Source organism: Protomyctophum parallelum (genome assembly GCF_964188405.1).
Source record: "Protomyctophum parallelum genome assembly, chromosome: 7".
Taxonomy (NCBI): domain Eukaryota; kingdom Metazoa; phylum Chordata; class Actinopteri; order Myctophiformes; family Myctophidae; genus Protomyctophum; species Protomyctophum parallelum.
Window position 1 is genome coordinate 39,136,710 of NC_139705.1, and position 20,903 is coordinate 39,157,612.

The following is a 20,903-nucleotide window of genomic DNA, read 5'->3' on the forward strand; positions in this document are numbered from 1 at the left end:
GTTTCAGGAGGTGTGGGGCCGTTTTATAAGATATAATTAATTAACAATCATTTGTCACATTTAATGGATGAAGCTGAAGAGGCTTCCGGTGGCGCTGCTCTGTGGCGACCCGGGCTCTAGTGCTGCTGCTACATTAAGCGCTTTTTAATTGTTTTTACTGTTTTTATCGTTGTATGTCCTTGCATTATTGTACAAGCAGTAAAGAGAAACACAGGGCTTTTCACTTATTTTGTGATACTCTTGTGACTTGTACTTTGCTGCTACTGTGTATTGTCTTTTTTGTATTGTCTGTCTGTTTTAAAAAGCTCTGATGTATGTACTAATGCACTTTTGCCAAAGACAAATTTCCCCTTGTGGGACAATAAAGTATATCTCAGGAGGTGTGGGGCCGTTTTATAAGATATATTAAAAAATAATTTGTCACATTTAATGGATGAAGCTGAAGAGGAGTATAGTGCTGTTGTGGTTTTTCTTTTTTGGTCATTGTTGTGTTGTTTTCTTTGTATGAGTAATTTGGATGAAGCTGAAGAGGAGTAGTGCTGTTGTTTTTCTTTTTTGGTTATTGTCGTTTTGCTTTCTTTATATGAGTAATTGTCTTGTAATGTCCATTGTTGTTTTTTGTATATTTCTATTGTCATTTGTGTGGAAAAAGGAAAATCAATAAATACATTGTTGAGAAAAGAAAAAAAACATTATCTCAACATTTCCCCATTTACCTGTTTGTAGGAAACATACAGTTCACCACCAGTAACTGCATCTGCCTGCCCATTACTAAAGCAGTGGAGATCCTGGGGTTTGGAGTAAAGCCTGAGGGCTTCATTATACAGTAAATCACCAAGGAAAATGTATTTCTCGCTCTTAAAAGCTGCACATAGGGGTTCCTAAGAGGAGCTGCTCTCCATAGACCATTGCCTATGACGCCTGTTTGCTGTGTTATGCGGCTTGCTTCCTAATGTTTTTTTTAAACCATTTTTTCATGTCAAAGACTCCTAGATGTGTTTGTCTGCGGACTCCCATCTGAAAACATTCTGTGCAGGGACCCCAATACACAGATTGGATATAAAAATTATCCCAATCCAGGTTTTGAACTACGCCAAATTCCAAATCTAATCCTCTCGGATAGGGATTACATGTCTTGGACTATTGGGCCCTGTGGATGACCTATACTAATTTAGCTGCACCACATATTTTCACTACTGTGTGCCACCATTAGGCCACTAGATGTCTCAAGATCTAATGCAGATCCCAACCATGAGTAACCTCATGACTTTTCATCTAGCACCATCCTCGTTCCTCAGGCCAAAATGTTAACTGTGCACACAATAGGTTGCAGGAGAAGCACTGCCTGATTCTAATTAGTCTTGTCATAATCCCTAATGAAGTAAGCAAAATGTGATTGCTGCATGCCAAAATCTAATGCAGTTTTGGGCCAAAGGGTATATGTTCTGTGACACCACATTCACTGAATGTAGTAGAGCAGTGGTTCCCAAAGTGGGGTCCTTGAGGGAGTTCCAGGGGGTCCACAGTTCCAGGGGGTCCCCAACTAAATGATAGTTAGGAACCAAATGGACCCTTATGGATCTGTAAAGTGTAAAAATGGAACCAAAATGAACCCCAAACGGGGTCATTTGTACACTCCCAGAGTTAAATTTACTTTGATTTTACAATATAAATTGGGGTCTCAGAGATAGAAATGCCATTAAATGCATGTACAATTGGGGGTCCTTGAAATTAAACAGGTCGAGAATCAGAGCCGTAAAAATCTTCTCTTAAGGGGGTCCCTGGCATATGATATCAAATGGGGGGTTCGATGGCTGATTAGTGTACATTTTGGGGGTCCTTGACATGGAAAAGTTTGGGAACCACTGTAGTAGAGCCACAAGCCTTTTAACATGTCAAAACGTTAGCACAGGCTTTGTAACCGCAATATCATCATAGCGTGCCCATTTCTGTTGTAATTAATTGGACTGGTGTTCCAGTTCTACAGTGCAATTAGCGTAATTCCATAGACAGAACATATGACTGAGGCAATTGGATGTCAGTGAGTTTTCTCTGGTCATACTGACACTGTGTTCTTTTGCAAGGATTACAGAGAAGAGGGGCAAGAGCAAGAGAAGGCGAGAGAGGGGGAAAGAGACGGGGGAGGAGGGGATATATTATTTTGTCTGATTGGGATTGCATTAACTAATTCATGCAAATATCACTGGTGTGGTTTATGTATTTAGCTCCAGCTAACTTTATTTGCATGAATGGCTCATTTAAGATCCAACCCAATGTAAATGTGACATGCTGGAAATAATAATATGGCAATACTTTATCCATACATTGAGTCTGATGTATTTGTTTAATATTTGTCTTCTTTATTGTGATGATTAAAACAAGAGGTAGGTTGGGTCGGCATAATAATACGATTGGTTTAAGTATGTATAACTGGTCCTAGAAAAGTCTTCTATTTAGCTGATACCAGAAATGTTGCCACACCTATTTAATTTATTGTATGTCTGTAAATGTCTTTTTAAAATAAAATGTATTGAATTGTTTCCACATAAAGATGAATCGTAAATGTATACAAATAAAGTAAGACAAACTAGAAAGGTATAAATTAAAACACAGTCTGTAATGTCTTAATGAATTGAATACAGGACCATGTGGAAACATAACAAGCCCTTAAATTAATAGGGGTTTTTGAGTTATCCTTAATAGAAGTATAGAACTAGTTGTAGGCCTATAGCCTTGCAGTTAGCCTAGCCAGGATAAGTCACAAAGCCAAATGATATTCCACATGAGCGTGACGGGACTTTAATATTTGATGTTATTGGACCTGACAGCAAATAATTAGGCTATAGGCTTAGGCCTATATATAATTATGGTCACTTGGATCCCCGTTGACATTTTCACTGACGTGACTTCATCTGAAAGTGATTTTTTTTAGGCTATTGCATGCCATTATGAAAACTTCGCCTCGCAGGAGAGATGTTTAATTTAATGGACTCAAAACAAATGCTTGCTGTGACCATATTATATTAAATTAATAAATCTATCGCATCTCTCCTGCTGCTATGAGTCCATTATGTTATGCCGAGACGCCGACGTATACCGTCGTATTCTTGGTGCCATTGACAAAAAATGTGTCGTGACAGCCATTATTTCTAATGAAACAATGATTTGATTCTATTAAATTATCCTGGCGTCGTTGCGTGGCACGTGCAGGACAGCCAGCCGTATTGTATAGGCTACATATTTGTATCCAAAATCCTATTACTTTACTCCTGTCACAATTGGGAAACAAATTACGCATGCTGCCTCCATCATGGATCATGTGGCAGGGCCCCGCAACCCCCGCTGCGCACGACTTGGTGACATCAATGGTGAGGGTGAATCCCGAGAAATGACCACAGCGCCCCTGAGCGCCGTCTTGTATGACGAAGTGACCCGTGGGTATAAATGTGGAGACGCACAGTGTGTCCGCTCATACCTCTTGACTTGGCCTTTCCAGGTCATCTATCTACTGTATGATACATCCACCGCTGTGAGGAGCAAAGCATCTCTTCCATCTGGGGCTTAAACACACTGCCGCATAGCGCACCAAGCTGGGGGATTTGAAGCATTTCCAAGTAAGTTTTGTACGTTATATTGCAGACTTTGTAGCCCATATAGGCTACACTCCACCTCTCACTGTTCGTTTAGTATAGCTACAATTCTAACCACAGTGTATACAATTCTAACCAATCTCGCAAGAAGAAGGAAGGAAGGTTTAATTCAACATTGAGAGATGCTTAATTCTGCGAAACATCTCGGCTCTTCTTTTATTAGCCTCTGATTTTCCATTTCATTGTGTTTTTTTCCTTTCTTCCATATAGGACCAGCTCCATTTACCATGAAGTTGACTTGTCTTGTCATCTTGGCTTCTATAACGGTGTGTAACTTAACCGTGTGTAGAGGACAGGGTGCCCCTGAGGATGAGACGAGGGACCGCAGCAAGACCATAGACGACATTATACTACAGAGAGCAGAGAGCCTCCTGTTACGTTCCATTCTGAAAAAGATAGAGAATGACGATGGCTCAAATGGTGAGTAGGCCTATAGGCAATTTGTTGGGGTGGGTAGGCTAATTTTCACGCAACAACATATGTCTAAATCGGTGAAACATTTAAAAAAGACTCCAAAATGGATATGCACCATGCAGATTGGTCTTTAACAATGTGTTAAAACCGTTCCACGTTTTGCTGGGGGGGGGGGGGGGGGGGGGGACCCCCTGAAAGCCCCTCGAGGTCCCCAGCGGACCCCACTTTGAGAACCAGTCCAGAATCAATGATATTCATTTGCAATAGGCTATAAATATACCAGTTTCAATTTCACTATAGCCTAATTGATTATTAGGCTAATTGCCTATATTCAAGTATAGGCTAAATTCGACAAAATCATGCGCATCATGATCATATGTTCTTGATAAATATACATGCTAAAACATTGTGTCTAAATAACACAATGAAAATTATAATAATAATAAAATGCGTGTGTCATTGTTAATTGAATGTTGCCTATATATAACCATATCAAATGGACCCTAAAAAGGTTACATGCGTAAAGACGCAATTTACGCGCATGTGACCGAATGTTTGTTGTAATGGAGCCTAATGTAAATGTTCCACAGAGGGATTCTCCTCTCAGCCAGAGTGGGTGGAGAAACGACAGCATCCCGGCAAGAGATACTACAGCCAGGATCTGGAAAAACGGCAGCATCCGGGGAGAAGAGAGGAGGAAGACGACAACGACGAAGAGTTCCACGATCTTCAAAGGAGACAGCACCCGGGCAAACGCGAAGATGAAAATATGGACTCGTCGTTAGTCGAGTTGGACAAAAGACAACACCCTGGGAAGCGCGTCTCAGCGATACTGGACGAGGTCGTGTCTGAGAACCCCACCGAGCTCCTCATCGGTGAACTTTCCAAGCGCCAGCACCCAGGTAAGAAGCGCGACTACGAGGACGAGACCGAAGGCTGGGAGTCGGACCACCAAGAACCCTTGGAGAAACGCCAGCACCCCGGGAAACGGGTTTCGGATAACACGGTTATGATCCCGGACGATTTGGGCACAAACAGTCCATGTAACGCACTGGACCCTGTGAAGTGCAGTCAGGCCAACTTGTTGCTCCACTTGTTACAGAACTTTGCCATGCAGGGTCGCGCTGAAGAGAAGAGGCAACACCCAGGGAAAAGGTTTGCGCCCGAAGAAGATTTGGTAGAGCCGGAGTAGTAGCCTGTTAAATGAGGTTTGCTGTGTGTATGAGCTGCTGTAATGTAAACAACTAAATGTGCATAGGCCTATTAATTAACCATAACGAATTATTTGAAAGGTTAATTGTAATATTATGCCTTTTGTGCCATGGTATTTTTCTTTGGCAGTTGGCAATTCACTTTTCTCTCCATAGAGCACTAGTCTAAATGTGCAGTGATACGATATATTTCGTTTATTTTCGAGTATTGTAAAACATTCATCTGTTGTTTCTTTGGAGAGCTTGTGCGTAATTACGCACCGATTACGCTCCTTTAATTGTTCGATATAACGTTCTATATTCTATAAAGGGAGCATCCTATTGAAATTATTTATGTTTATTCATCTATTTTGTGTTAATTAAAAATAAGATTTACAGATATAGGCCGTCAAGTGTCATCTAGAACGAAAATGAAAGCATTTTGAATACAGGCTTTAGTGAGCGATGTCGCCTATACTGTAGGTGTGAGGATTAGGAAACATGCTTTTGCCTATAGCTACTAGTATACTCAAACTTTGAATACGCATTCATTTTAAATTTAAATTCTTTACCTGATTTGGGTTATACCGGAAATAACGTCGCTGATCTCAACAGGTTCAGCTATTGTCAGCGCGTGACACCATAACTAAGTATATAATAGGTGGTCACGTTCATATAGAGACCCTGTGGCAATTATTATGCCTATTTATTTTATACTAAATATATTTAATAACACAGCTGAATAATGTTTGTCTTTGGTTCTTTTTCTACACAACGGTTTTTGCATTATGTATTCGACATTTATGTATTTTGTTATACACAGTTACATTCCTTTGCCAAGGTTATCTGCCATGATTATGTTACACAATAAAATGCATTGGTAAAGATTGCTGTCATGCAGAATTCTAAAATTGTATTATTAACTTTCTGACTCCCTGGGTCTGGGTGCACCATCCTCAGTTGGTAAAAGTGTTTAAAATAACAGAGCAATTACAATCCAGTCCCACCTGCTGATTAATGCATGTCAATAACAGACACTTTGAGCTTCAGCTTAATTGGCTTCAGTTCAGTCCATGGCGCCTTGGGAGCATTCACTCACAGGCCTTGATCAATATGCAAATAGCTCAAATTTGAGTAAGATGGAGGCCTTACAAAACTCGCAACTGAAGAATATTTTAAAGTCAATCCAATTAAAAAGAATAGTCTGGTTCCGTAGGCCTATAGGTTACATATACCGTTTCCAAAGTGAGTCTTGTTTGATCCCACACAGTCTTCAGACGGCAACATTCTCCCAGCAGAATAATTGCCCGTCCTTTCTGACTTTACAGACATGTGATTGATGTGCACATAGCGCATCAAGATCACTGGACTGTATATGTTTGTTTTCCCATTATGTTCCCTATATGTTGAGATTGCATTTTACTATCTGATTGGTCTTTGGATGTGTGTTGTTTGCCAAAGACATATGCCGTCAAACAAATTTAGATTCAAGTTGTTTACAGGTAAAGGTTATCTGGAAACTTTGTGATGGCCATGTTCAATGAGGGATGGAGGGGTGAGGGATGAAGGGATGATCATGTGAGGTTGAAGATATGAGAATTAGGGGATGAAGCGATGTGAGGATGACAGAGTGAGGGTTTGAAGCAAGGGATGCGGGAAAAGAGGAGATTTATTGATGAGGTTCATCCAATTCACATACACATGACGCCATTCAAAAACAAGCAAGCAAGCAGTTACACTCAATTTAATTATAATAAAAATACTTGACATTCAAGGATTTGGTAGCCCCCCTAAACAAACCTTTATGCTATTTATTTCAAGGACAAGGACAGTGCTTCAATTAAATTTATTTTGGCTTCCAAAAATAAATGCTAACGTTTCGGCATAGTTGGCCTTCATCAAAGCATGAGTTGCTCTGGTGAATGTCAGCTATGATCTGCAGTTTCATCAGGTACACCAAATAAGTCAACTGACCTATAATGTCATGCGACATGGGGTGCTCCGATCAGGTTTTTGGGACCGATCCAGATCACCGATTTTGTTTCTCACGATTGGCCGATAATGATGATACCGAGGTTGTGCTTATGGGGACAATTTGAATATTTCCCAAATGATTAGTCAAAACTCAAAACCCATGTTAAAACTGTTCCTGTGTGTGTGAGGAGGAAGGGGAGAATGTTTAGGCCTGTCACAAAGATGTATTGATATTATACTAATATATCCGATTTAATTTTACACCATTTAAATGATAAGATTGGTTTCTCCAGATCGGAGAAATTGCCGATCACCGGAGTCATTTGGAGTGGCCGATAGATCGGAGCATGAAGACCCGGAAAGGTCTTCCTCCATGCAGTGGATCAGCTCATTAAGAGCTCTTGCCAGACTCAAGTCAAGAGGTACACATGAAACACAGCCACTTGAAGTTCTTGATGAGTTGTCAGGCAGAATTCCCAGAGCTTACGGCAGTTTGCAACTATTATACAGTATAGTCTATCTCTGCAAGTAGGTAAATTGTATTTCGATGGCATTTCTCACAGAGAGCTAGGACTCAAAGTGCTTTACATACTGTACATATGTAACGTCTGGCCTGGGAATCAAACCCAGGTCTCCCATGTGGAAAACCAACAACGTAACCACTATAGTCTAAAGGGGAATTTCGTTGACTGTCATCAGGCAGAGGCTCTGAGCCACTGATACACAATACAATAGTAAAAAAGTGAGGGGCACTCTTGTCATACATCATCACTTTACGGCCAATCACAATTGGCGTCCTCACTTTTTATCCTCAAGTCCTTTTATCCTCTAGTCCTCAAGGCTAATCCTCAAGGCTAACTAATCACTTGTGGTGTCCTCACATTTCTGTCCTCGCTTTTTATCCTCAATACGTGCATTGCTCAGCCAATCAAATCATCGCTACTGGGTGCTCAGCAAATCAAATCACCGCTATTGGCCGGGGTACACACAAACAGACCACCCTGGGCAAGACCTACGCTGTAGAGGCTATCATTTGTTTGGGCGGAAGTTGAGGGATTTTAGTGGAAGTATCGCCCAAGGAAATGACGTTGATGCTTTACAAACCAGTTTACATTCTTCGCGAATGAAACAAGTGTTGTGGTTGGTCGGGAAAATATCATATCCGGGGGAAATACATCTGACGGATGTTCCGGACGATACATCCACCGATAGCTTATTTTCGCAGATAAGTAAGCCTGGGACCGAGGCTACAAACAGACAAAGCTGGGAATCAAAAACACTGCATAGAATTATTTAAAATCAACACAAAGTATGTGTACAATTAATCTCAGGAAACAAAACAGAAAACATATTACACACATGGACATTTGCTCGTTTAAACAGTAGTGTTAAACCTTATGGCATACCTGAAGTACAATGCAAAGTTGAAGCCAAATGAGATAAATGTGATGCCGTCCCAGGCTGTCCACCACTTTAAGGCCTAGTACTGTGCAACTCGAACATTACCTAATATTTAGGCCTGACGTCGAAATTAAAAAAAAATCTTCTAAATCATAACAATTTTCTGAAAAACCTCCTGTTTCTATATCGGTGGTGCTCAATATTTCATGTCAAGGACCCCCCAGAAGCAAATATTTTAGTTAAAAACGTGAAAAGAATAATATACATTCAAAGATTTGCTCCACATTTTCCCGATTTTTCAAAAATAGCAGACTAAACAAGCTCGTGAGCTTGTAGATCTGCTATTTTTCAATAGCTAAAGTATAACATTAAGCTTGAAACACCAAAAGGGGTTCCCGTCCAGAATGGGTTGGTTAACCCATATCCCCACCTGACACGTAGGCCTACAACAAAATGCAGTCCTACTCCCCAGGTTGATTTCCAATCAGGATGATGGTCCCTGGTACACAAAGATTTGAAATCTCCTGTTCTACAAGTTAACTGTCTAACTGTTTTCGGAAGTGCTAGATATCGGTCTGTATCCTAAATTTCTATGATCAGACCTGTGATGTGGTAAAATCTATGATGTATATAATCTGCTCTAAAGGCCTTCACTCTAACCACACAAACCCTTGCGACCCTATACTATACTGGGTATGAATAAAATACAAATATTTAACACATTGTGAGGTATTTTTATGCGAAAACGCTCAAAGTGGGGTCCACAGTCCACTGGTCCAGGGACCCTCTTTGGGGTGTCCATGATCCATCCATTTGTACACTTGTTATTTGGGACCATCTTTGAAATGAAACATTTTAACCACTGGTGTAGAAAACTGTAGATATATGAACAGTGGGCAGTACCCAAGACCAACAGTGGTAGGCAGTGGGCACCTCCACAAGGCAGCAATACACCAACTGGCGTGAAGTCTGCCTACAGCTGTGAAACAAGTGGGTGTTTCTGTGTTTGCGTTTGCGACTGGTACCGTATGTCCCTCATGCTATGCCGTAACAACTAACAAGTGTATGCTAGTCACATGACTAGGCAGGGCTGCTATGCTGCAGCTGGATATTTCAAGCTGTCAAAATACCCCAAACTGCTAACAATACTGTTGTTGTTCTGTACATTTGTAAGTATTAAACGATGGCTTATTTTTTTTTCCTTCGCAGGAGGGACTTGAGCATTATTTTCGTATGAAACGATTATTTCTATGATGTTTTAGTTTACAACAAGACAGGACAGAAACAGGCTAAAGCTAATGAGGCGTAGCTCTGTAGTCGTTGCTGTCTGCAGCACTACGGGTAGCTTGAGCCAACTCAGGATGGAATTCAAATACATAATGCCACTCAACTTGGACCCGGTTCAGTCACAGTAAACTGTTAATGCAAAGTCCACTGCACGTTAATATAATTTCAGTTTTTGTATGTGCTTAGCCTTATTGGATCTAGCCCTAGAATGCATGTAATATAAGCGTGTGTGTACTCACCAATAATTTGTAGTCAGTCCTTATATATCCATTTCAAAGTTCTGGCAGAAAACGTGTGTTTAGTCAAATATCTCTACTTTTCCACGAGCTGCACACGGACGACATAATCTCCCACCACCGGGAGAGGGTTGGGAAGCGCTCGTTGTAAATCACTCAACATCCCGCGTAGTGTATTGAACTGTTTTGAAATTGCACTGTGCAGTTACATTGAGTGATTTAAAACGAGTGCTTCCAAACACGAACACAGACAAATGACGTTTATTGACAGAAAGTTGCTCATAACATGACAAAGAGGACTATCCAAGCTGTCCATTAAAAGGTTACACATTAGTGAGTTTATCAGCGTTTATTTCGATAGATTCGATTAGACCACCAAGATTCGATACACCACTAAGATACCCATGTACCTGTCTAAATACTTCCTTAATGTAAACGAAGTCCACACCCACAACACCAGAGGGAGTGCAACAAACCATGTAGGCCTACAACCCAGATTCGGCACAAACAAGGGACTAAATTATTTTCGCTCCTATGCCACCAAAATGTGGAACGCCCTACCAACAGTCATTAAGACATGTGAATCCCTTGACTCCTTCAAAACCGCTCTCAAAGGGCACCTACGGATGGCTGCAATTCAAAACTGGCCTCTGTAAAATCTGAATCCCCCCCACTGCCCCCCCCCCCTTTCCCCTCACTGTATATGTATCTTTTCCCTTTTTGCTTCCTATATGATGAATTCCTGTTCTGTTCTTTAACTACATAGAAGTGTCTATTTGTATGTCTCTAAATGTTTTGATGAATTGAACAATGTGGACCCTGTTGTAAACAAGTGTAATGCTTAATTGGGTCGTCCACTCACAGTTAACAGTCTTTGTATTGAGTTTGTGCTTGAAATGTACTGTAATTCTACAAACTGTTAATAAATATTTCAATCAATCAATCAATATTACAATCGGATAGGACTTTTCATGAATGGTCTGTCACTGTCAATGGAGTTTGTTTCAACTTAGTTCAATTCAATACAGTAAGTGCACCACCAGGTATCCCCGGCCCCTAGTACAATCATTTGAACGCCACAAATGCTCCCAGTCTTCAACAGGAGTCTAGTATATGCATGGTTGACTAATACACTACCTTGCTGTGATCCCAGGAACCTTTTCCTCTGGTGCAATGGAGCCGATATGGGGTGGGCTGCCCACCCAGCGTTGTGCAGACTGAAGCAGGATCCTCCCGTTTTGTGCACACCAGCCAAGTCTTGTCATCATGGCCTCCGGCTACCCAGGCCCATTTGAAGGGGCAGAAATGAAGGAGGGCTTCCTCTGCCCTCTGTGTCTGAAGGACCTGCAGTCCTTCTACCAACTCCAGGACCACTATGAAGAGGAACACTCAGGGGAGGACCGCCATGTGAAGGGACAGCTCAAAAGTTAGTCTATACGCAACCTTGAGTGTATTTTGTATCTCATCAGGGAACATGCCGTCCCTGACACTTAATTATCAAATATGGTTCCATTCTGTTTAGTGTAGAGAGCCTTTGTTTCCATCCAGTGAGCCAACAAGCACAATATCATTACCCTGACTCTGTTTGACCTGAATGGAACACACCCTGAGATTTCATGTCATCATGGCTGCTGTGAAATGTGAATTGACTATATACGAATCCACAGAGGGGTGCCTGCATGGGCGCAGCCATTAATGCGGTGTACCATTAAGTGCAGCTTTACACCGCAGCACTGATTAGCTACACTTGGCCTCCATGGATTCGTCTATAGAAGTCTCCACCTTTCACCCCTCCCATTGCATAATAATCCCTCTAATCATTGTAATCTGTCTTCCTTCTCTTCTGAACCGTATGTTTATTAGGGATGGGTTTTAATAGTCAACTAGTTACTAGTCCACTGGTTCAGGCACCCAGGGCCAGGGGTCCTTGAGTGGGTTTTCAGGGGGTCCCCAGTTAAAACGATCTAGTAGGAACCAAATCGACCTTTACATAACCTGTAAAGGTCTGTAACCAAATGGACTTTAAGGTTCCATTTGTACACTCAGTTAAATTTAACACTGGACTTTACTGTGTATATAGGGTTGTATGAAATGGGGGTCCTTAAAATGAAAAAAAAAAGTTGAGAATAATTAGACTAGTTGAACAACAGTCGACTATTTAAAGCCTTTAATGAAGCAATAACATATAGAGCAGTCAAATGCCTATATATACAGTATCGCCAATCACTAACGTTACTCATATGCCAACTTGTGTATAGGTCTGGTTCAGAAGGCTAAGAAAGCCAAAGACAAATTACTAAAGCGGGATGGAGAAGACAGGCCTGACACAGGCAGCTATGAGTCCTTCTACTATGGCGGAGTGGACCCATACATGTGGGAGCCTCAGGAACTGGGTGAGAGCCTGAATAAACTGAATGCTTCTTGGATATACTGTATCTAATGCCATTAGGTCATTTTGCAGCAAAGCACATCTTGCTAATATTAGGGCTGCAACTATCTCATTATTTTCTCAGCGATTAATCGAAGAATTGAGAAGCGTGTTTATTTTTTATATTAACAAAATATTACTACATAGATTATTCTGATTAACCATCTAAAGGCCAGACAATGTAACTATACTATACTAGTCGCCACTCCTTGCAACAAAACAGTTTTAAGACACATCAATGCAACTCCTGCGCAACTGGCATTCAGGCCTATACTTTGTCGTACAATGCTGAAGAAACTTCAAGAAAGGCAGAATTTTGAGAATCTTGTAGATTGGCTTTTTTCACAGTTTTGTATTAAAAATATATGTATATTAACTATATTTATTTCCATTAGTTTCAAAAAACAAAACGATTATTTTCCACAATTGTTTAAATTCGATTAACTAAGTTAACTTGAAGTTTACTACAACCCATTTACTACATTGAGTCATTTGCCCCAGAATAGGGATGCTCAGGTTCATGTAGTTAACTTTTGCACCGCTAGCTAATATATTCTTATATCATTCTTTTCTTTGTCTCATTGGTAGGGGCAACCAGAAACCACGTGGACTTCTTCAAAAAACACCGGGCAGCCAGGATAGATCATTACGTCATAGAGGTCAATAAGCTCATCATCCGCCTGGAGAAGGTGCAATAGCAAATCGCTACTCGTTAATACCAATTACTTTATTGTCAGTGTTTCACTATAGACTAAATGCTACCACTTCATCCCTTACCAAGAAAACCGTTTATTTTCAGCTGACGTCTTTTGACCGGACCAACTCGGACACTGCCACAATCAGAGGTTTGTCCACTTCGATTTTCTGTGAGATTTGCTCCCTTTTGTTGTGGATTTAATACGAGCAAATGACCGAATGCCCGTATCTTTTACAGGGATAGAGAAATCTGTAGTGGCATGGGTTAGTGACTCGGATGTTCCCTTCTGTCCCGACTGCGGGCACAAGTTCAACCTGCGGAATAGACGGCACCACTGTCGTCTCTGTGGGTCTATCATGTGCAGGAAGTGCATGGAGTTTGTTCCCCTGCCGTTGGCTTGTGAGTATCATGTAAATTGGGGGGGGGGGGGGGGGGGGGTTAATTGACGTAAAATATTTCGGAAAGTAAAACGTTTCAAACATTTAAGTAGATACTTCTGTCAACTACTGGCAGCATACCTTTCTCACATTTCTGAATCACCTCTGAAAAATACCACATATTAAAAAAAACTAATAAAAAACTACACAAAAAGTAAGCCTTTTCACAAAATAAAAACTAAACCAAACTAGCCAACCAACTTAAAAAACAAACTGGAATTGATAACAAAGTCAAAAGAAAATAATAAAGACTAATGACAAACGCAAAACTATGATAACCTTGCAGAGCAAGGGCTATAGCTAAATGAAATCCTATCCAATCATAACCAGTGTCGGGGTGGAGTCGGGTAACATTTCTGCCAGTTCACCACCACAGTGTGAAATTTTAGCCTTTTTTCCCCTCCGTTTGTTCCCCCCCACTGCCTAGATAAGCTAATTAGTGGGACCAGGGAGGCGCTGTGTGTCCCCGGAAGCCCTGGCCAGTCCCAGCCGCAGGTGTTCCCGGCAGGGGGTGGCGGTGGCGGTGGGATGGGCTCCAGGAGAGGCAGCATCAGCAGCCTGAGCAGTGTCACCTCCATGCTGGAGGAGAAGGACGATGAGAGGATCCGCTGCTGTCACCACTGCATGGACACCCTGCTGAAGAGGCAGCAGAAGCTGGAGGAGAAAGACCACATGCCTGACATAGTGAAACTGTATGAGGTAATAATAATAATAATAATGGTAGGTCATTGGTATTGGCAGTCAGCAGAACTCAATGGTAGAGGCCTGTTTTTTATTTCACTTTATTTGGGTTTTTACGTACAATTTTAAGTACAAATAAAACCTGTAAACAAAATTATCACAAACAACGGAATACAAATATTTGATTGAATTAACGGTTTGCAAAAAGAGGCACAGATTTATATACAAAATAATTCTAAAAGGAGGAATGTGCCCTTGAGGTTAAACCATATACTCTAAGGGTTAAACATGGGATGAGTTTACAAGCACATTTGTGCATGGTTTAGCCTAGATGGCCTAATAGTCGGTGAAAAAGTAATGTTTTTAAAGTAATGAGGAAGGATATGACTGGATACAAAACACACAATATGAGAGTCGTGGATGTCTGCACAGACATGAGCTGATGACATGACGCTAACATAACCTCGCAGCTACACAATCATTTGGCCTTAACACTATCATTTAGAGTTTTCCTGACATTCCCCAATTGGCAAGATTATTTCTCATAATAAATAAAAACTTGCGCACACCTGAAAAACCATAACATGTATTAAGAAATAATGGAATTATGCACACTGCCATAACTTGCAAATCATTTTGGTTGTAGACCTTCATCATGCATAGATGCATTGCTCCATTTACTCTTTCATTTTCGCATCCTTATGTTTATTCTGTTATATCCTTCCTTCCTGAGAGTCATTCAGTTATTTCCTTCAATTCACTGGCTCATATTTTCTTTTCCTGTCTGACAGAGGCTGAGGTTGTGCATGGATAAAGTGGATGAGAGGGCTCCAGAGTACATCCGAATGGCCGAGTCTCTCAAGTAAGGCCCCTTATATGGCAGCCATTTTAAACAGAGAAGACTTCTTCTTTGTGTATTCTTTGATGTCTGTAGATGATGTGTACTGTAATTCTCGCTGCATACACCTACAGTGCTGGAGAGACAACATACAATCTGGACACTGCTGGTGGACTGAGAATGGAAGTACAGAAATACTATGAACTAATTGATGCACTAAGGTAGATGGCAGATCATGCTGATACTAAACAGATTTGACTTTGAAGAGTATTCGTTTTTTGGTCACATTTTTTAAACATTGTTACGTTTTTACCTGGATTAAATGTTTTTTGTGTTCTTGTTAGTAAGAGGATTTTAACACTGGGCTTGAAAGATGACCCACCACCACATCCCAAGACCCTCCAGCTGCAGAAAATGGTCCGCTACACAGCTACACTCTTTGTTCAGGTGAGATTTAAATGGTCCGCTACACAGCTACACTCTTTGTTCAGGTGAGATTTAAATGGTCCGCTACACAGCTACACTCTTTGTTCAGGTGACATTTAAATGGTCCGCTACACAGCTACACTCTTTGTTCAGGTGAGATTTAAATGATCCGCTACACAGCTACACTCTTTGTTCAGGTGAGATTTAAATGATCCGCTACACAGCTACACTCTTTGTTCAGGTGAGATTTAAAATGGTCCGCTACACAGCTACACTCTTTGTTCAGGTGAGATTTAAAATGGTCCGCTACACTATTTGTTCAGGTGAGATTTCCAATTTGACAAAATGAATGTGTTTGTCTTATATTACATATATTACATTATACATGTGCCAAACAAACACCCCATTCTCCATTTTGGTCCACTTTCTAGGAGAAGCTGTTAGGTTTGATGTCTCTACCCACTAAAGACAAGTACGGAGAGCTGAAAGAAAAGAAGAAACAAGAACAAGAGAAGCGGCTTCAGCAGGAGAGATTGGTGAGGAGTAAATACGTACTGTTGATATATCTTTGTCACAACGCGGTGCTGCTCGATGAAAATGGCCGAATTTCGGCAAGTAGCAAGGTCATGTGATGAAGTGAACACATTTGGCTTCAGTCTTTAGTTACCTGTGAAGTTAGCATACCGTATGTGTCCACCAGGTTTCCCAGGAGACCCTGAAGAGGAGGCAGGAGTCCGAGAAGAACCGTCAAGTCGCAAACATCAACGGAGAGCTTCCCCAGGCGCCCACGGCCCCACGCATGACCAAAGCCGGTGGTTGGTTGCCCTCCTCAGACTCCCTCGTCACACGGAGCGAGTTCGAAGACCCGTTGCTGCAGCAGATAGAAAACATCCAGTCGTTCCTGCGGCAAGCGCGGGAGGCCCATCGGATGGATGAGGTGGCCATGCTGGAGGAGAACCTGCGACAGCTACAGGACGAGTACGACCAGCAGCAGACCAGCCTGGCCATCGCCCTCTCCCAGCAGCTGGCTAACGAGGAGAGCTTGCAGCAGACTGAGATCAGGCGCTTAGAGGCCCGCGAGAGGGAGGAGAGAGGGGAGATGGAGCCTGTGGCCCCAGCTCTCTCCATCGTCTGGGAGAACTCTCTGGACTTGGGCCCTGTGGGGAACGCTCAGCGCGACGAGGATGAAGATCCCTCGGAGGAGCCGACGCCGAAAGCCGAAAGGAGCCCGCCGTCTCTAAGGGCGTTCCCGGCTTTCACGGCGCAGGAGGAGTCGCCCCCGAGACTGAGAAGCTTGGGTGGACATGTGACTCCTCCCGGCGACGAGGAACAGAACAGTGCCTCCCTCAATCCCTTTGATGAGGAGGACTCCACTCCCGTAGAGGAGGATGTGTCCAATCCCTTCTTTGAGGAGATCCGGAAGGAGCACCGGGCAACCAATGGTAAAAAAGAGTACAACCCCTTCGAGGAGGAGGACGAAGGTGAGGAGGAGGGAGAGGGAGACGGCACGACTGGCAACCCTTTTGAGGAGGAGCACAGTGACGCCAGCAACCCTTTCGCAGAGGCCTCTGGGAATTCCCCAGGGGTCTCAAACAACCCGTTTGACGAGGCGGACGAGGACGCTGTTCTACGCGACGTCGACTTGATCGAGGAGGAGCTGCTCCTGCAGCAGATTGACAACATTAGGGCCTACATCTTTGATGCCAAGCAAAACGGTCGCCTGGACGAGGTGGAGCTGCTGTCGGAGAACCTGAGGGAGCTGCAGCACACCATGCAGGAACAGAAGAAAAAGACACGCTGACACATGGTTCTCATAATGACCGCACTGGATCACCTGCTACTTATAACAAAGGTTCTCCATCCACCTGGATAGCTCACTTTAAATGACTAATGATCCCTCAGACGCGGTGAGGGCGAGGTCAGTTGTACGCACTGTATCGCAGTAGTTGAGGAGTAGGAAGTGTCTACAGATTCAGAAAGTTCCATCCCATACAAGCACTACAAAATGCATTTGTAGATGTGTTCGCAGTAACTGTTAGCTGTTTTGATAGAATGGAGACAAGGGAAGAATACCACTGCACTTAAAGGATAATTCCTGTTTTTTTTATGCAGTTGCCAAATGGGTCTTTTGAACTGGAAGTTGTTTACTAAGTTATGATATGCATCGTTTGGAAGTCCCATACAGAATATTTAAAAAAAAATCATCTCAACAGTACCACGTTTCTTTATGCTATATTAAGTTGATTTGGCCCAAAACAAGAGAGATGTTTTAACTGCTCTTATAGCCCTGTGTATGGCTAATACTGTATTTTGTGTTCATGTGATTGTTACCAAACAAACACACACTACTTGCTCTACACAAAGCAAATTTGACAATGGTGATAACAAAACAAAAATATTGTGCAATTTAGCACTTTAAAGGACATTGACCATGAAATTAATTTACATTAAATATAATTTCACCATTTGGAATTGTCGCCAAAAAAAAAGTATGTTTGTTTTAATAGAATTGCAGATGAAAAGCACAAGGCACACTGCACGATTGCAGGAACGGGTCATGTTTGCTAGCAGAGAGCAGAGGCTGGCTTTAATCTTAGTCCTACTTGATAATAGAGTAGGTACAACTACAGTACAACAGAATATAGCTGACAGGATTACTGTACATGCACAACTAGAGAGGTTGGCTTTCATCTTAGCCCTACTTAACAATACAGTAGGTACATGAACTACAGTACAACTGAATATACCTGATGGCATTACATGCACAACTAGAGCTTTCAGTCGATTGCAAACTATCGCTGCCAGACCAGGTGTCCACTCTAGTCTATGACGTATCTGGGACGTATGACTCCACATTTGGGTGTAGTTTCAATTCTATTCAACCCTTATTTAACCCTTAAAATGGACTCGCGTTAAATATTTCAAATATATATAAAACGTGAAAACACGCTGATCGCACCACCAGTTTGCAAAATTAGATTAGCTCCATAAAGACACATAGGGGTGAAAACATGATCTCCCCTCTTGCCTTTGGCCTGGCAGAGATAATTAGGGCTGCAACAGTTAATTGATTTAATCAATTATATTTAAAAAAAAGTTCAGTTTTTGTTTTTCAAACCATTTCAAAATTAGCAGATCTACAGGCTCAAAAACTATTAGAATTGTGTTGCGTAGATCTGTTCATATAGCCATATATAATCAATTATTTGATGAATCAAAAACAATAATCGATAGTTGCAGCCCTAGGCATAAAATTGTATGAATGTCGTGTTCACCTCAGTTTGCTTTAACAGCTGTTAATTTGTTAATGGAAGTTTTTGCATTTTTAATGCAACAATACAAATCAGCATGTATAATTAGTGTTTGGCTACTATGTGTCTTCTAATGCATGATTCAGTTCAAATCTTTACAGTCCATGGTTCAAATATGTTCTGACTCACTCTTCATCAGGCCTTTGTCATAGTTGGTGTTAACGCTGGTTAAACTCTTTAAGACTTGTTTTGGAAATGTTGAGTGAAAATGTTGTTCGTCATGTGAAACAATATTTTCAAAGTCCTGTTTTTTTTGTTTTCTCCGGTTTACAGTGGTACTGATTTGAGCCACCGAGCACAGAATGAATGCATTATCGTAGCTTTTCTTAAGGTTGCATGATTCATGTGTTCATGACGATATCCTTGTGAATTGCTGTTTGATGCTGTATTTCTATGCAGGCAATGGTCTAGTAGTTTCTTGTCCCTCTGCCTCTACCGTACGTTTTTACACAATGTAGTTGTTCTACTGCTCTAGGCTCAGATGTAACACATCTTCCTGTCTGCTAGTCCAGTCCTGTGAAGCACCCTCCCTCTCTGCTAAGTCCTTTTATGAATTATGTACAGTGTACAAAGATACCATTCATTCATACACTATTCAGACCAAAGATTCGCAACGAGACAAACCGTAATGATGGTGTCATGTGCTGGAAATGGCTGATGCGTTGTTTATAGATCAGCTATTTTGGGACACGTGACACTCTCTGATGGAGCATACATGATGTGGAGAAAGAATGCAGTGGTCTGATTTACAATATTGTAAAATATAATCTAACCAAGTCACTCGGAAATGATCATTCGCAAAGCACTAACACTCATAGGCAACACATGCGCGTAGTACATTTTAGTTATAGTATGCATTGTACATTACTGACATACAGTAAATGGATCTCCATAATTCTTAGAACAAGTCAACTCAAAACATTAAATGAGATTTTGTGCACCGTCTAATTCCAATCTGTTGATAAGATTGATAAGATACTAATCAATATAGTGCCACTAAGTATTAACACAGATAATGCTGCTACTGTACAGTATGTCTCACCTTATGTAAAAGCCTAATTTATGGTCTGTACAACAGTGTCACCGTTGTGAGGGAGTATAAATTAAGCTTGTCTGAATAAGAGGGTGGTTTCATGCTGTTCAAGTCCACATTTCATTTTAATAAACTAACCTGTTCTAACCTGTCAGAACAAATCCATTTACATAAAACATGTACTATGGTTAATGTGAATAACTTGTTCAGCTTTTTGATAGACTATTCACTTTACCTTTGGAAACAATTAGGTGTAACAAAGAACCCATCTTATTTAGACACCATGTTTCAGATACTTAAAATTTATTTCCTTGAGAAGGCACCATCGTGACACTAATAAAATATATGGAAAAAGTTTAAACTGGTTTCTTCCTCGAACATATTTTGTATTGAGTAAAAAAATCAGAACTTTCTCTTACTGTACATCCCACTAAAGTAGGGTTGTTACTTGTACTGCTAATCCTAGCAGTCCACATTTCACAGAACATGCCAAAACAATACAACTTCTGCACATGGAAGACAAACTGGAGCTCAAATTACCTCCAGTTGACACTATTTACAAAACTGAAAGCAATGTTCTAGTTTTCTTTCTCAATCATGAAAATCACACCTGTGTGAAGTGACCCCCTTATGTCATCTCATTCTCAACCAATGGCACATCTCCCACCCAATCACAATTTGTCCTCACTTTTGTCTTCAATGTTTGCGTTTACACAGACCCTCAAAGCTGGACATAGCGCCCCTCAAAAAACAGTGGTTTAATAACACTTCAGAACGGCTTGCTCTTTCACCATCTTGTGAATCAGAAAATATAGAACATTAAAAGAATCACAGAAGCAACAGAAACAAAAGTTGAATGTGTGTACATAAAACAGAAAACTGTGGCTTTGTGGTCTCTGT

General features: G+C 41.3%; 2 protein-coding genes across 2 annotated transcripts; both read left to right on the forward strand.

Annotated features, from left to right (window-relative positions):
• Positions 1-3,511: 3,511 nt before the first annotated feature.
• Positions 3,512-6,099, forward strand: trh (thyrotropin-releasing hormone). Its single transcript, XM_083768953.1, has 3 exons — positions 3,512-3,614; positions 3,861-4,070; positions 4,655-6,099. The coding sequence occupies exons 2-3, from the start codon at positions 3,878-3,880 to the stop codon at positions 5,254-5,256; spliced, it is 795 nt and encodes a 264-aa protein (XP_083625079.1). The 5' UTR covers positions 3,512-3,614; positions 3,861-3,877; the 3' UTR covers positions 5,257-6,099.
• A 3,599-nt stretch (positions 6,100-9,698) lies between these two features.
• On the forward strand, positions 9,699-20,798 carry rbsn (rabenosyn, RAB effector). The gene is made up of 12 exons (XM_083768914.1): positions 9,699-9,798; positions 11,306-11,578; positions 12,411-12,545; positions 13,169-13,269; positions 13,380-13,425; positions 13,515-13,676; positions 14,142-14,413; positions 15,187-15,257; positions 15,368-15,454; positions 15,578-15,680; positions 16,091-16,195; positions 16,360-20,798. The coding sequence occupies exons 2-12, from the start codon at positions 11,419-11,421 to the stop codon at positions 17,458-17,460; spliced, it is 2,343 nt and encodes a 780-aa protein (XP_083625040.1). The 5' UTR covers positions 9,699-9,798; positions 11,306-11,418; the 3' UTR covers positions 17,461-20,798.
• The last annotated feature ends 105 nt before the right edge of the window (positions 20,799-20,903 follow it).

What these genes read in the sequence shown, in the direction of transcription:
- trh (XM_083768953.1), top strand. Translation starts at nt 3,878, where the DNA reads ATGAAGTTGACTTGTCTTGTCATCTTGGCTTCTATAACGGTGTGTAAC. An exon ending in GAATGACGATGGCTCAAATG is followed by an intron (nt 4,071 to 4,654) that starts GTGAGTAGGCCT and finishes AATGTTCCACAG; the next exon opens with AGGGATTCTCCTCTCAGCCA.
- rbsn (XM_083768914.1), top strand. Translation starts at nt 11,419, where the DNA reads ATGGCCTCCGGCTACCCAGGCCCATTTGAAGGGGCAGAAATGAAGGAG. An exon ending in TGTGAAGGGACAGCTCAAAA is followed by an intron (nt 11,579 to 12,410) that starts GTTAGTCTATAC and finishes ACTTGTGTATAG; the next exon opens with GTCTGGTTCAGAAGGCTAAG. An exon ending in GGACACTGCCACAATCAGAG is followed by an intron (nt 13,426 to 13,514) that starts GTTTGTCCACTT and finishes TATCTTTTACAG; the next exon opens with GGATAGAGAAATCTGTAGTG.